The sequence below is a fragment of the Conger conger genome, chromosome 4 (genome assembly GCF_963514075.1).
Source record: "Conger conger chromosome 4, fConCon1.1, whole genome shotgun sequence".
NCBI classification, from domain to species: domain Eukaryota; kingdom Metazoa; phylum Chordata; class Actinopteri; order Anguilliformes; family Congridae; genus Conger; species Conger conger.
In genome coordinates, this window is record NC_083763.1 from 6,921,307 (window position 1) to 6,936,112 (window position 14,806).

General features: G+C 43.3%; 1 protein-coding gene across 1 annotated transcript in view; it reads right to left on the reverse strand.

The window, feature by feature from the left end:
* Nucleotides 1–6,640: 6,640 nt before the first annotated feature.
* Nucleotides 6,641–14,806, reverse strand: part of comp (cartilage oligomeric matrix protein) — a 15,107-nt gene continuing 6,941 nt past the window's right edge. Inside the window, exons 8-20 of the mRNA XM_061237527.1 lie at nucleotides 14,802–14,806; nucleotides 14,143–14,247; nucleotides 13,702–13,809; nucleotides 13,121–13,280; nucleotides 12,611–12,729; nucleotides 12,443–12,495; nucleotides 11,825–12,018; nucleotides 10,941–11,119; nucleotides 10,536–10,584; nucleotides 9,771–9,967; nucleotides 8,660–8,832; nucleotides 8,377–8,516; nucleotides 6,641–7,117 (exon numbers count right to left, since the gene is read on the reverse strand). The exon at nucleotides 14,802–14,806 is cut by the window's right edge and continues 148 nt beyond it. Coding sequence (XP_061093511.1) covers nucleotides 7,059–7,117; nucleotides 8,377–8,516; nucleotides 8,660–8,832; nucleotides 9,771–9,967; nucleotides 10,536–10,584; nucleotides 10,941–11,119; nucleotides 11,825–12,018; nucleotides 12,443–12,495; nucleotides 12,611–12,729; nucleotides 13,121–13,280; nucleotides 13,702–13,809; nucleotides 14,143–14,247; nucleotides 14,802–14,806 — 1,541 coding nt within the window. The 3' untranslated portion in view covers nucleotides 6,641–7,058. The remainder of the gene's footprint in view (nucleotides 7,118–8,376; nucleotides 8,517–8,659; nucleotides 8,833–9,770; nucleotides 9,968–10,535; nucleotides 10,585–10,940; nucleotides 11,120–11,824; nucleotides 12,019–12,442; nucleotides 12,496–12,610; nucleotides 12,730–13,120; nucleotides 13,281–13,701; nucleotides 13,810–14,142; nucleotides 14,248–14,801) is intronic.

Here is a 14,806-nt window from a genome sequence, read left to right on the forward strand (position 1 = left end):
AATAATGGCAAGATCACGTATATAACTAAAAAATAGCTCTATTTATCTTTTAGCTCTATTTTATCATAAAATGTGCTGTATTTGATGTGTTTTAATTTTAGTGCAACTTGTTTTGAACATTTGTCTTTCGGGAAAAAAAAGGCATCGCAACATAATCCCCAATTTAAGGAATAACCCAGAGCACAATACAATGATGTTGTTATAAGTTCTAGAGGAAATCCAGCCCAGGGTTTTCTCTCAGCTATTTGCCTCATCTTGGATACCATGCCATGAGTTGTCAAACCATTTTATAGTGAATCTAATTTGCTCCTAGATGTCATTTTCCTTGTGCCAGTATAAAAATCCCAATGTGAGTTTGATCTGTATCTAGAGATGTTTGTGAAAACGGTTGCTGTTAACTGTGGAAGGCAACTTTTCTCTGTACATAGTCTTGATTATTGCATAATATAGCCGTCAGATCTGTTCAAGGCCACGCTGTAGCCGTGGAGACCGGCTATCGCCTATGCTGCGATGTGAACATGCATGAAATGTGAGCCGTGTTATCAGATTGTCATTGGTCTCTTAATCAGTTTTACTTTGTAATTTGTACTGTTCTTATTTTGTTTGTTTGTTTGTTTGTTTTTTTTAAAAAGATTGTTTAAAATGCTTGTGCATGTGAGTAGAATTCAGTGCCAGCGTAATATCATCGTAAGCAGATCGCTCGTACACGCGGAAACACAAATACCTGTTTGTGTAAAGCGGAAAACAATTCAAAAAGAAACTTAAATGTGCCATTTTTGCCACTGTTGAACCAGCATCTACATGTACCAATGCAAGGATTGGGAAAAAAAAGAACATGTTTGCATAAAAGTCATTCAAGCATGCCAAGGACAATTCAGTATTTACAGTCCTGATTGATATTTAGTATTTAATGGGAGAAATTATCTTGTTAATAAGTGCTGTTATATGGGTTGTGTGGTAGGAAGGGTTGTAGTAATATGAAAACTATTTTACTACTACTGTCTACTGTGTGGCTGGGTTTTTTTTGTTTTGATTTGAATATTATTTAAATTACATACAGTATGTTTGCACTGCATGAATTAATTATTATTTTTCTTAATCACAATGTATTTAGAATGAAATGTATTATAGGTTTGTACTTTTTTTTTTCTAAGAACTGTAACAAGCACTACATTTGAACTTTTATTTGTTTTATCCTGTTATTTTCATTGTCAGTGGTTGCAGTTGATTATTGCTTTATATAGAAACTTGGCAAACTTATGTCTCATGACAGTAATGTTTCTATGTGTAGCTGCGTAGATATGGATCTGTCATGGATAAAGAAACACGTTTTGGTATGTGCTTCTGTCTGTCTCTGTCTGTCTAAAGGCATGGCACCTCCAGTTCCCCTGCACAAAATCAGGGAAAGTATACATCTCCAATTAAGTTTGCCAAGTTTTGGGTTTCCCCCCCCCCCCCCCATAACCTGTTGAAAGAGTGAGTTGTTGTGTTTGATGCAATGAGAGCTTGTAAAAATCTGACTGTGAACGTAGATGTATGTATGAAACTGAAACCGATTTGGAACAATGTTTGCCGATGTGACACGATAAATATATTTTAAGAAAAATAATTAGGGCAAAGAAGATATTTCTCTGAAGTGGTGTTTACAGAATTTGTATAGCTGAATTTTCCTCACATGTGACGGTTAAGCTGACCTCAAGTGTCGGCAGCACGGCGGCCTATTGCAGAAAAATCCATTCTCAGTTTTTGGTCACTTGTTTGGCTTTACTGTCTTTTATTCTGTTTTCTTTTTCTTTTTTTAAATACAAAAAGGCATATTTTTGTCTTGAGGAAATGAGTGATGTTTTTTTTTTAGGAACAAGTTAACATAGAGGCTCTTAACTTCCCCTTTAAGTCAACAGAATTTTACACAAGTGTTTGATGTAGAAACAGTGAGAAGTCTGGGCCAGCTTGACTCATTTCTGGAAGTACGAAGTTAACTGATCTAATGCCCCCCCCCCATACACTTGTCATAACATAGCGTTGCTAAGTTCATAACTCACCACTGTAATGTAACACTGGAGATGGCTATAAGGAATCTGTAAGAAAACTGAATATTATGACTGTTTATTATGTTCTGAAATAACCACAGAATTGAGTACCTTTTATAGTCTGGAGACCATGAAAACTTTTATATCAAGATCATGGCCTGCCTGTCATGCTTCTTTTTTTTTTTAAGTTGATGTACAGAGGTGTGAAAGCAGTTTCAGATTCATGGCATAACACAGTTGCTTGACATTTCATAGCATGTTTGAGGATAAAAATAATCTAAACTAGGAATGCTTTACACAATCAGTACACCAGTGCAGACATCCTTTAAATAATGTATGCAAATAAGTATCACTGATCTGCATTTCTGTATCAATGCGGATTGTATATGTATGTGTGTAGCTTAAAGTCATGGATGATGTTGAAAGGCTTGTTTTTCTTTTATGTAACATAACACATCACTGATATGAGTTTTAGGTGCCTGTTTAAACTTAAAGCAGCAGTAACTTAACCAATTTTCCGCAATGTTGTGAAAATGTCCACAGAGACAGAGACAGACCCCGTTAGCTTAACTAGCTAGCCGAGGTAAACTGCCTACCTTCACCTAACATACCGATAACATTAACAAACATGTCCTTCTTCCAACAATTAGCCGCCAAACAAAATAATACTTAGATACTTGCTTTGACTAAATTAATTGAACGTACAATTGGTTGGCAAGCAGAAAATCCACGTAAATTCCTTCTGAATTTTGTTTCTATGTTCATTCTAGTTTTAAAGTGAGCTGTATCCAATTACCTTTTATTTTCGATAACGTTAGCGATGCAGAACCGGGTCTTTCGTCCGCCATTGGTGAATCCTTTGCATCATTGCATCGAGCTCGACGTACAAATATGTGAACGCGCGCGGTCAGTCTGGTTGTTGATTGGTTCATTCGAGAACGGGCCTATCTGATTGATTGGTTCACGTTGGAATCACTTTGTTTTGAAAACAACAATTCGGGCCGAATTTGCTTTCTCTTGCACCATTGCTACCAAGTAAGCGCGACCATTACCCAATATATTTCTTAAAAATAGTTAGTTACTCCTGCTTTAACTGCTAACTTCAGATGGTCTCTTTGGGCTTGACGCCGTGCCTATTCCTGTGTACAAGTCACACAGCACGTCAAGGCTGTCCGTTGCTTAAACATACTGTATTGCTAGAATGGGGAGAGCATCATTTGCAGACATTTTAAGGAACTGGTACATAACTGGTATGCTTTGTCCTCTTTGGGATGTGTAAAAGCAATTCCGTCACTTGTTTGCATTGATTAGAAACCTAAACATTTACAAATTTGCTTTAATTTCCTGATGGATCAGTGTTACAAATAGAGTTTACTTTAGGAACCTATAAGGACTGAAGCTTTGTCAAAATGTATCTATGTAGCCAAATGTATGTAGGAAACTATATACAAAACATAAACATTTCCATTTTTAATTTGATATGTTAATTTATAAGTTGTACTACTGAGCTATATGAACAAGGATAATGTTTCTTTGTGAATGGACCCAGTGCTTAATTTAATTATGTGCTTAATTTAGTTAAAAATATAGACTTTATTTGAGCAAATTTGATTAGTACATTCAGAAATTTTACCATCGTTATTCTCCCTCACGGACAAATATCAGTTTTTCTTTATTACAAAAACGACACTAAAACATTCCTCAGGAATTACAACACTTCAACACTACAACACATTCTTTTCAATATAAAAGGGCCTGAATTATATATATTTTTTGTTTGTTTGTTATCTTCATCTGACACTATGGATACATATCTATGATGTGCCTCAGTTGGTTTAGGTGAAATCTGTAAACAAGTGATACTATTTTATCAGCTAGTATTTTGCTTGGGTGGTTATTCAAGTCCTCTATTAGAGTTATAAAGTGATGTCAAAACTTAACACTTTTATAAATGACAACAACAACAACAAACAAAAAAAGTTGAAACCTTAGTTCAAGTGCTAAGGTAAGGTAGTACGGTGTGGCTATTTTGCCACAAATAATACATCTACAGTTAGTTACAGTGACTTTCTAGAGGTTCTGACTTATACCAAAATAAATACAATCAGACATCAAAGTAAAAGTTTTACATGGGTTTAAAAGACTGTTTAAATTCCCTTATATTTATTATGTGGTTATGTCTTTTTACTTCAGTTTAAAAAGAAAATATTTGGTTGCTTTTTTAATGTTCAGTGTACAGTGTGTCAAGTGTTTTGAGTGTTATTGTGAGAGCTCTCGAATGCAGCATTTTCAAAAGTAACAGAAAGACATGTTAAAAACAGGGGGTTTTACTGCGTCAAGTGTCCGAACAGTTTATTGAATAATGTAGTGCCTGATTAGCTTTAAAGTTTGGTTTATTTTATTGTATTATTTTCATTTATTTTGCTTCAAACAAGAGCTATTTGACAGACCCAAATGTTGTGTTAAACTAACACAATTTTGTATCTAAACTTTTAAAATGTAGCTCTCCGAATTTAGTTTCTCTCAATTGCATATAGAAATAAAAAATAACTTTATAACTTCATGGCGGCACTGACGTTCTGTTGGAAATAAACCAAACTTAAAAGAATACTAATTACTGGTGAACCTACACTCTTTAATGTTCCCAGCACTAAATCAGTAGCCATCAGAGCTCCACAAAGAATGCCATAACATATTAGCATACAGACCCTTTAATAGCAAATAGATGCTAATCTCTTATGTGTACATGTATACTCAGTGTTAGTATATTGGTTTTTAAGTATAGGTTGTTCTGTCATTACAAGATGTGACTCAGATCGGTTCCAGCATTGGCGAGTTATCACTCTTCCCATTCAGCTGCTGCGTATGTAGTAGTGTCATCTGCTCTGTCTGTTAGGTTTTCGTTTTTTCGGCGTGGATGAAACTGAAGCAACTACAGGATTGACGTGCATTGTTTACATGTTGAACCGGAGGCTTTGAGAACTCCAGTGTATAATATGCTTTAACTGTATGTTGTTGACCCGATGCAGAAAATATGAGTATCATATACGTTAATATGACATTAGAAGTTCATGCTGCATGGAGCTAGGTTTCAAATGACCCCCAACGATAGGGGCTGGTGTAATAGGCTTTGCTTTACACATTTGTCGTAATCTGACTAGATGTCATTTCCAGTATGCTAAGAAAGTAGGTATCCTTATGAGGAAGCCACCTGGGAGGTTTTTGGGGGTATTGTTCGAGTGTAACAGATGGCGTCTCTTAAGGGTCTCTGGGACCTCTGCGCAGTTTCCCAAACCTGCACCAGGCTGGAGGAGTCTTGATATATATAAATATATAAGATATGTTTACGATCCATTTTATGTGTTTTGTACTGTAACAAAAGAAAAAAAATAGATGGAATATCCACCAAAACTTGCAAAAGGGAAAGCCAACTTGATGGGAAATCTGGCATTCAGCAAAGTATTGTAAGAGCAAAACTTCTTAATTAAAATTTACAGATGCCCCATCAACAACAACTAGAATCAAATTATATCTGATATGAGCATTACATGAGATTGAACTCAATTGTCAGTTCATTTCTCATACAGTGGCAGCTATATTGTAAGATAGTTTATTTTTGTTTACGTTTGATGGTCATTCGTTGTTTAGGCATCCGATGGCAACTCCTGCTGACACCAATAGGATCTGTATCATTTTTCTTGTTAAATATGCAAAACTTAGCATTTAGCAACAAAGCTCAGCAATCCCAAATAGTTTTGTAGAGCTGCCCCTTTAAAAGGAATCAATCGAATCTGGTTTGATTTATCTTGTTTTTTATATTAAAGATTTACTAAACAGAAATCAGTAGTAGGCTATAGATATGTGCAAATAACCAAGGACTGACATGGAAGCTGTACATTTTTAAGTATCTTTTCTTGTGTGAAGGCTTTTGTCTTTGTATCTTTGCATTACTATTTGTAAATTAAATGTAATAAAAAAGTAAGAAGAAAATTCAACTGACAAGTATATCACGTTTGGTCTTTTCCTAGTATTTTCTGTACGTATCTCAAGGAAAATAATATTCAATAATTTGTGATCATTACAACGTTTTTGTGTAATTAATCCTCACTGATAAGTTTATCCCCATAGTAAGAATGGAGTTAATCACATGTTAATGAGGTAAAACAACAACTAAAACCATTGCAAAAGAAAGCAAGCTTGATAGAAAACTCTGCCAAGTGGAGTATGCGATTTGTATTTAGTGTGTGTTACAGTAGGAAAATTTCTGTTGATATTGGGTCCCTGTGTGTTCTTAGCCATCTGCTTTTCTCATGAAATCTAGTTACCGACCATGAATGCTAGCATGTTTTATATTCATTATTTGCTCAGATTTTAGATAGTTTCTGTGCAGTGAGAGGGAGAGAAGAAGCGAGATGACTACCTCTATAACGTGTCACCCTTCTCCGGCCACTCATATCCCATAGATTTATTGTTTGTATCAAGTTATACTTCCGGGTGTACTGTATGGTGCGTTATTATCAGCAATGTTACCGTTTGTATTGAATATGCACCGTGGAGGAGTTATTTCAGGGATATGGTGTGTGCTGTGTACGTCCCTGCTTAAAGAATAGTAAAATAGCCTTGATTGATTGATTGGGTATTTTATTCATAGAGATCTATACATAACCAATATAGTTCCATTATGACCACAGAAGTACCTTATTTTATTTTATTTTTATATGCTCCCAAATTGTGAAGGAAATTGAACCGGCATGAACGAGTCCAGGCAACAGAAATGCAGGCGGTGTATCTTCAGAGAGTCTACCGTTACCCTTACGGAGTATTCATAGGATCAGAATCTCTGGAGGAATGAAAACTGTGATGGGAAGGAGGGGACTGTTGCTGCAGGATGGGCCTTGGGGGGCTCTGGACTGTCATGGCCGCCCTTCACTGTGGGGCTGGGATGCAGCAGGTCTGGCCTGCTGGGGTTTCAAACGGCATGTGCTCGGTAAGGAGCTGCTGGTGTTATCCCCCTGTGTGCTCACTACTTTAGAGCCTCAGCTGGACCTGCTGCACTCTGAATGTGTCGAAGTCCTCCGGGATCGTGTCTGTGGATGAGGGTGGAGCGTCAGTACACGGCCGTCACTCACTCCCTGCCGACAGGCACACACTCACACGGCCACGCGCACACACACACGCACGTCCACACATACGCACACACACACACACACACACGCACACACACACACGTCCACACATACGCACGCACACACACACGCACACACACACAAACGTCCACACATACGCACGCACGCATACACACACACACACACACACACACACACGCACGTCCACACACACGCACATCCACACATACACGCACATCCACACATACACGCACACACACACACACACACACGCACACACACACAGATCAAAGCATGCACTCACAAAGTGATAGTGGAAGTACATTTTTGTTCTTCAAGGATCAAATTTCCCCAAATGTATTTTGAAAGCACAGTAATGTTCTCCTTGGGTACATGAGTACATTTTCCAAGCAAAAAACCTTTTGTACCTTTATTTCAGAGACTGTCTTGGCTGTCTTACTATCCTATTCCTTAGAAACTAAAAAACCATGATGCTGCGTGGTGTGCATTATCACCATGATGCTGCATGGTATGCATTATCACCGTGTGAATTGAGGTAATCACAGGTGTAATTCACTGCCCACTGATCAATGTGGTCCACTGTACCTGCCATGTGAGTGGATGTAAGAGGAAAGATAACTGTGCTTTGATTTATACTTCTAAATGGCCTGTTTGAATTCTGCACAGTGCTTGTCAGAAAACCTGAAATAATAATTTGTTTGGAAACGAGGTTCAGAATTTCAAATGACTTTCGCTTGCTGTGCATACCACCAAGAGAGCCTGCTCTTAATTCCCACGGAGCTAACCCACTGTCTCTGAACTCTGACATTTAATGTTTAAAGCCTGCTGCTTTTGCAGATAGTTGGTTCGTCCCCCCTTTCTCCCCTGTTTGTGTTGTGTGTGGAGGGGAGGGCGCTGGAGGGGGCAGGATGGGGCAGGAGGGCACTGGAGGGGGTAGGAGGGCGCTGGAGGGTGCAGGACGGGGCAGGAGGGGGCAGGAGGGTGCTGGAGGGCGCTGGAGGGGGCAGGAGGGCGCTGGAGGGGGCAGGAGAGGGCAGGAGGGCACTGGAGGGGGCAGGAGAGGGCAGGAGGGTGCAGGACGGGGCAGGAGGGGGCAGGAGAGGGCAGGAGGGCACTGGATGGGGCAGGAGAGGGCAGAAGGGCGCTGGAGGGTGCTGGAGGGGGCAGGAGAGGGCAGGATGGGGCAGGAGGGGGCTCACCGTTGCAGCGGTACCGCAGGTTGGCCCAGATGATGTTCTCCTGGGAGAAGCAGAACACGCCCAGCCGGCCGCCCCTCATGGTGGTGTCGATGATGATGCCCGTGTCCGCCACCATCTGCGTGCCCTCGTAGAAGCGCACCCTAAAGCACATCACATCGCACACGGTCACCGCCGCCAGCCGACCGTACCGCACACACACGGACAGAGGCAACTCCATAAATAAATAACCTGGTCTGCGCTCTTACATAATTCAGAGGACATGGAAACTCGAGGCCTGGTGTACCTGATGTACCCCTCCTGGGGCCTGTGTTGGAGAAACCAGCGGTACGAGGTCTTGTCCTTCCAGCCCACGTTTCTGGAGTCTTTCCACAGCAGCTTGACCTGGTCTCTGGTGTCGCCTGTGTGCCACAGGGAGTTGCGTAGATTCTCCCCGGGCCCGGTGTCAGATTTCACCGCCTGAGAGACGATGTAAAAACACAGGCAACAAGGAGTATATTGGTCCCCGGGCGCTGCACTGTGGCTGCCCACTGTTCCTAAGCAGCTAGGATGGGTTAAATGCAGAGGCCAAATTACCCCCCTGGGTTTAATAAAGTAAGTCTTACCGCGTATTATATTCCAATTAATTTTAACTTGGCCAATGAGAGGAAACCTCTGATCCGGGCAGTTTATTGCAGTGGAAAATCCCTCATTTGTTGAGTGTCACTGTTTACATTTTTTGAAATCGTTTAAATTATGAGACCACTATCTTTATTTTTGTCAAAAACAGCACCTAAATATAAGGCCAAAGAGTGCTAGGTACCGCTCTGTTTTCACCCACTCACCAATAACCCTGCATTAGTCCTTTCTTTGATCTTGTGTAAACTGACCCAATTTATTCATTTTCAAACTGTGTGAAATCTATGATCAACGGACATTGACTTTGAGTAGTTAGCAGGTGTGAGCTATCTCAGACATTAGTAATTTTGGAGAGAGTAGTCATTCGTAAGTAAGTAGGTACAATAGGTCATTTTGGACTTCTAACGATCAAGGAGAGGAATAGCAGCAACAAACACCCTCAAACCACAACACTGTTTGTCCCTCCCCCTTCTCTGTGAACGCGCTGACGTTGAAACGCCATTGGCTGTGGCAATTAGAACCAATTTTCAATGCTTTGGTACAGAGTGCCGGCCCATCAACTGTATATTTTGAAACCCGAACTTAAGGACTATGAACAGAGGCAGAGGGTGAGTCAACATGTCAGTGAGCCTGTTTCAATGACAGGAAGGGATTTACAATGGTCTTGTAACAACGTTTTAACTCAAAAATCTTACCTATTGCACTTTTAACTGCAGTCTAAAGTAATGTAAATATGTGTGTGTCTGAGGAGTGAGAATGACCGGGCGGTGTCTCGTTACCTTAAGCTGGATCCCTGGCTCGGCCACCGCCCGGAAGGGGTTGGCCTGCCAGTAGATTTGCTCCACCTGCTTCCACATCACCACGTAGAAGCTGGAGCTGTCCTGGTAGCCGAAGATGAAGCCCGCGTAGTCGTCGTCCGTCAGCGTGTTCACGTGGAACGTGCCCTCGAAATCCACCCCGTTGAACGCCGTGTAACCTGGAGAGAGAACGGGGAGGAGGGCAGTGAGAACGCCCGACTGTGGGGCCAGCAAGACGAGAGTTTTGTGGGACAAGAGTCTAGTTTTCTGGTGTAGGATCGAAGTTTAAGTACCCTGAGAATCTGTCAGCAATTCGAGATTTAAGAATTATAAGGTACTAACTGATATTTCTTTTGAAAAATTAGCTGGTGTTGTAAATATGGCAATTTGCTGATATGGAAATCCTATCAAATTGCCCTGTTTAACATTTTGGGGTGGCTGTCATTTTGATCTATATAGAACTGCCCCGCATTTCAGTTTTGCTGTGTTAGGATGGGAGAGCTTTGAAAGCCAATACCTCAAAACTACTGAGAATGAAGATAGAACCTTATAATGTCAAGGTCACAAATTCTTCATTTATTTTTATTATTATTATTATTATTATTATTATTATTATTATTGAACTGTGTCTTCCAATAAGGCACATGGACTGTCCTGTTACTGGAGCTGCAGTTCCTGTTGGTGCAGAAAAAAAACTTGTCTCCGCTTGGGGAAAAATAATCAATATTATTTGATTCTGGCTCTTACCAACAGCAAGTCCAGGATCACTGTTCATGGTTTGGACAATCTCTCTCCCCTGTAGAATGCAAAAAATATATACTCGACATCGTTGGAATGGCAAACATATTAGTTAAAATAAATAAATGTACGCTCATTGTAGGCTTTCCATGTTTTAAATCAGTGGTCCTCACTCCTGGTCCTGGAGAGCCACAGGGCGTGCTGCCTTTTGTTTTCGCCTTAATATAAGTAACTCATTTAGACCCATGAAACGAAGTGAGGTCTGTTAACTGTATAATTAACTTCTTTAATTGATCAATTAAGTTCTGAGTACCAACGAAAGCCAGCACACCCTGTGGCTCTCCAGGACCAGGAGTTGAGGAGCACTGTTTTAAACAGAGTAAATTCCCCCAGTTCCATATCCGCTGTACGTGCCTGATTCAGCACCACCCAGTTGGGGTCTATCTGGGCGTCTCCCTCGGGGTCCAGCACGACGGTCTGGTAGGCCCGGAAGTCCGTCAGGGTGACCTCGGCGTTCTCCGGGCACACGTCGATCGTGTCGATGATGGTGTCGTTGTCAAAGTCGCGCTCACACACGTTCCCGATGCCATCTCCTGTAAGCGTCGGATGACATCAACAGCCGCCAATGTTAGAAATGGCGGGGGGTGTCTCGGTGGCGCAGCCTGTAGAGCACTGACCGCATGCTCATTGCGAGCCGCGACGTCGGCGGTTCGAATCCGACCGTCCGACATTTGTCGCATGTCTTCCCCTCTCTCTCTCTCGCTCCCATTCTTCCTGTCTCTCTATACTATATACTGTCCAGTAAAGCTGAAAAAGGCCTAAAAAATATCTTTAAAAAAAAAGAAATGGCGAACAGTGAAACAGCATGACAACAATCTTCAAAGGGAGATTTCCGCGGAAATAAAAATGCCTTGGCCAAATGTTAATTCGATTGAAATAACCGTGCAATGAGATTATATTCGCCACATTTTGTGACGTGGCTAATATAATCTTTATTTATGTTTATAAATGTCATGACAACATGATATATTTTATCTTGGACATTAAATATAAGCCTCCTGAAGAGCAAAGGACAGATTCATTGAGTCATACGCGTATGTGAATAATGCCTTATAGTCATTTCATAATCATTTACGGTCATGATCTGACATTTTTACTTTCATCTGGTACAGATGTACTGCTCAAATATCGTGAATAGCGCAGAATAAAATGCCTTAAAACACTGAAAAATAAACGAGAGGAGCGGAGAGCAGTGGAGGAGCGCGGACGGGCGGAGAGAGGGGGGCGGGCGGACACACCGTCGGAGTCTTCCTGGAGCGGGTTGGGGATGAGCCGGCAGTTGTCGGGCCCCGGCGGGATCAGGTCGGGAATGCCGTCGTTGTCGTCGTCCTCGTCGCACTCGTCTCCCAGGCCGTCCCGGTCCGTGTCCAGCTGGGAGCTGTTGATGACGGCCGGGCAGTTATCCCGGGAGTCCTGGTGCCCGTCGCCGTCGCTGCGCAGAGGATGGTCAAATGGTAAATGGCTGGCATTCGTATAGCGCCTTTATCCAAAGCGCTGTACAATTGATGCTTCTCCATTCACCCATTCATACACACACACACACACCGACGGCGATCGGCTGCCATGCAAGGCGCCGACCAGCTCGTCAGGAGCATTTGGGGGTTAGGTGTCTTGCTCAGGGACACTTCGACACAGCCCGGGCAGGGGGATCGAACCCGGCAACCCTCCGACTGCCGGACGACTGCTCTTGCTGCCTGAGCCATGTCGCCCCGAGGACAGAGAGGAGAGGAGAGAGAGACCGCGAGTCCGGCTGAGTTTTCCACACGTCTCTCTCCAAAAGTCGGCAGAATTCCCACAGCGGATCGAAAGCCTGCGGTGACAATAAAACAACAGTGCCACAGGCGGCGAGCTGATACCTGTCTTTGTTGGTGTCACACGGATCTCCAATTAAGTCGTTGTCCACATCCATCTGCGGGAGGAAGAAATGAGAGTGTGACCCCTAGTGGACACCAGGCTACAGACACCGTGACGCACCTCCGCGGTCAGGCTCAGGGGCTCGGGGGCTCGGGGGCGGTCCGACTGACCTGGTCCGGGTTGCGGACGTACGGACAGCTGTCGCACGCGTCTCCCACGTTGTCTCCGTCCCGATCCCTTTGGTCCGCGTTGGGAACCTTCATGCAGTTATCCATGTTGTTTTGTATTCCTGAAAGCAGGAATACAAGAATTCCGTCAAGGTGATTATCTGGCACAGGTATTGGAGCTTGTGTAGTGTGTGTGTGTGTGTGTGTGTGTGTGTGTGTGTGTGTGTGTATGTGTGTGGGTGTGTGTGTGCATGTATAGCAGATAACTTGTATGTGTGCTGTGATAGATATAATAGGTATAGTTGAATGGCATGGCTCCTTTGCCCACATATACCGTTTGAAATACCTTGTATTTAGACTAAATTCAGAGTATTTAGACCTGCAAATACAGTATGTGTGATGTTAGATATGAATATTTCAGATGAAAAATTCCAAGATTTCCAGAACCATTCGCTGGGGCATACACTAACATTAACCCATGTTCTAATGGGCCAATCAGGACGTGGTATTTACCATCGCCGTCGATGTCATCGTCACACGCGTCCCCCTTGCTGTCGCCGTCCGTGTCCTTCTGGTCGTTGTTGGCCTTCAGACGGCAGTTGTCACAGGCGTCGCCGAAGTCGTCCTGGTCCACGTTCCGCTGGTTCACATTGGGCACCAGGACACAGTTGTCCTACCGAGGAGGGAGTCAAGTTAGACAATGCCCTATTGTTGCCCTTTTCCCACTGAAGTCATATTGGAATATCAAAATTCAGAAGCAAGGATACTTCAAGAGTGTTCACAAATTAATCGAAATTCGCGCAATCAGTCGTAATGGGGCTGATATCCTGTGAGGAGTGATTAAGTGACATCCAAAAAGTAGTCCTATTTTTAGCGAGTAACCAGCTCTCTATCCGTGCGTATCCCTGAGCAGCTATATTTGGTCTGCCCATGTCTGCCGGTGAGTCAGGCCTTGGCTCTTAACGCCACGGCAACGGTGGTCAGGGGAGGGAGTCTGGACTGGAGTCTGTAGCGGCGGTGGTCAGGGGGAGGGAGTCTGGATTGGAGTCTGGACCGGAGTCTGGATTGGAGTCTGGACTGGAGTCTGGACTGACCTCTGTGTTCAGGATCCCATCCCCGTCAGCATCGTCGTCACAGGCGTCTCCGATCCCGTCGTTGTCCGCGTCCTCCTGGCCGGAGTTGGGCACCGTCAGGCAGTTATCCTGAAAGAGGCACCGTCATTAGTATCTCCTCGGTCTGGAAGACGAGATCCCTGACGAGCGAACGGTGATATAAGGCAGACTTCACATATCCGGAGCAGGGTCTGCTTCTCACATTCATGACTACGAATACGAGCCATTCCTACAGTCAAGTCAGGTTCAGCACTTTGCCAGAGGGTGCACCTACCCATTTTAAAATCCCGTTTGGGAGCCCCACTTGGGACTTGAACCCGGAATCCCAGATCCCTGGCCATTATAGTCTTATGCCTTATGATTTATGACATAGTATGACTTCCTGAAGTCCCGGTCTGAGGCCCGTGCGCAAAGCCGTCTCACCTTCATGCAGTTCCTCTCTCCGCAGTCCAGCTTCTCGTCGGGAAAGCCGTCGATGTCGACGTCGCGGCCGCAGAAGTATCCGTTGCCGGCCCATCCCACTCCACACTGAGGAGCACACGCAGTCAGAGCCCGGCACTGCAGCTCAGCGTTTTCATCTGCTGCACAGAGATATGGACTGTGCAGCGTGTGGTGAAGAGGCCACACGCATTGTCATTGGCTGGAAAACCCAGTGAGCAAAAGCTGGAATCTGGACATATAGTGGGGGTGGAAAAGTTTGAGAGACGTTTTTCGGCACAAACGACTAGGTTAGCCCCAACGTAGCCAATGTTTTACTCGGCTGTAGCCTATCCTATTTTAACCTAGTTGGTTAGAAAACTGACCTTTCAACCAAACGCAGCCAGGTTTTCACCTGAATGCCTAGACGGTGTTTCGCTGACTTTTCACCACATAAATGCTCACCTGGGAATCTACGTTAAATAGTGATATAGCTCTCATCTGTACCAGAGGAAAGTCAGACAGTCAGATCAACCTGCCCAGGTGACCATAAATGATTATGAAATGATTATAGGGCATTATTCATGTTATGTAGACCGTAATAGCACGGCCCTTTGCTCCTCAGAAGGCCCGTATCCACGGCGGCGAGGCCGGGATGGTCTTACGATGC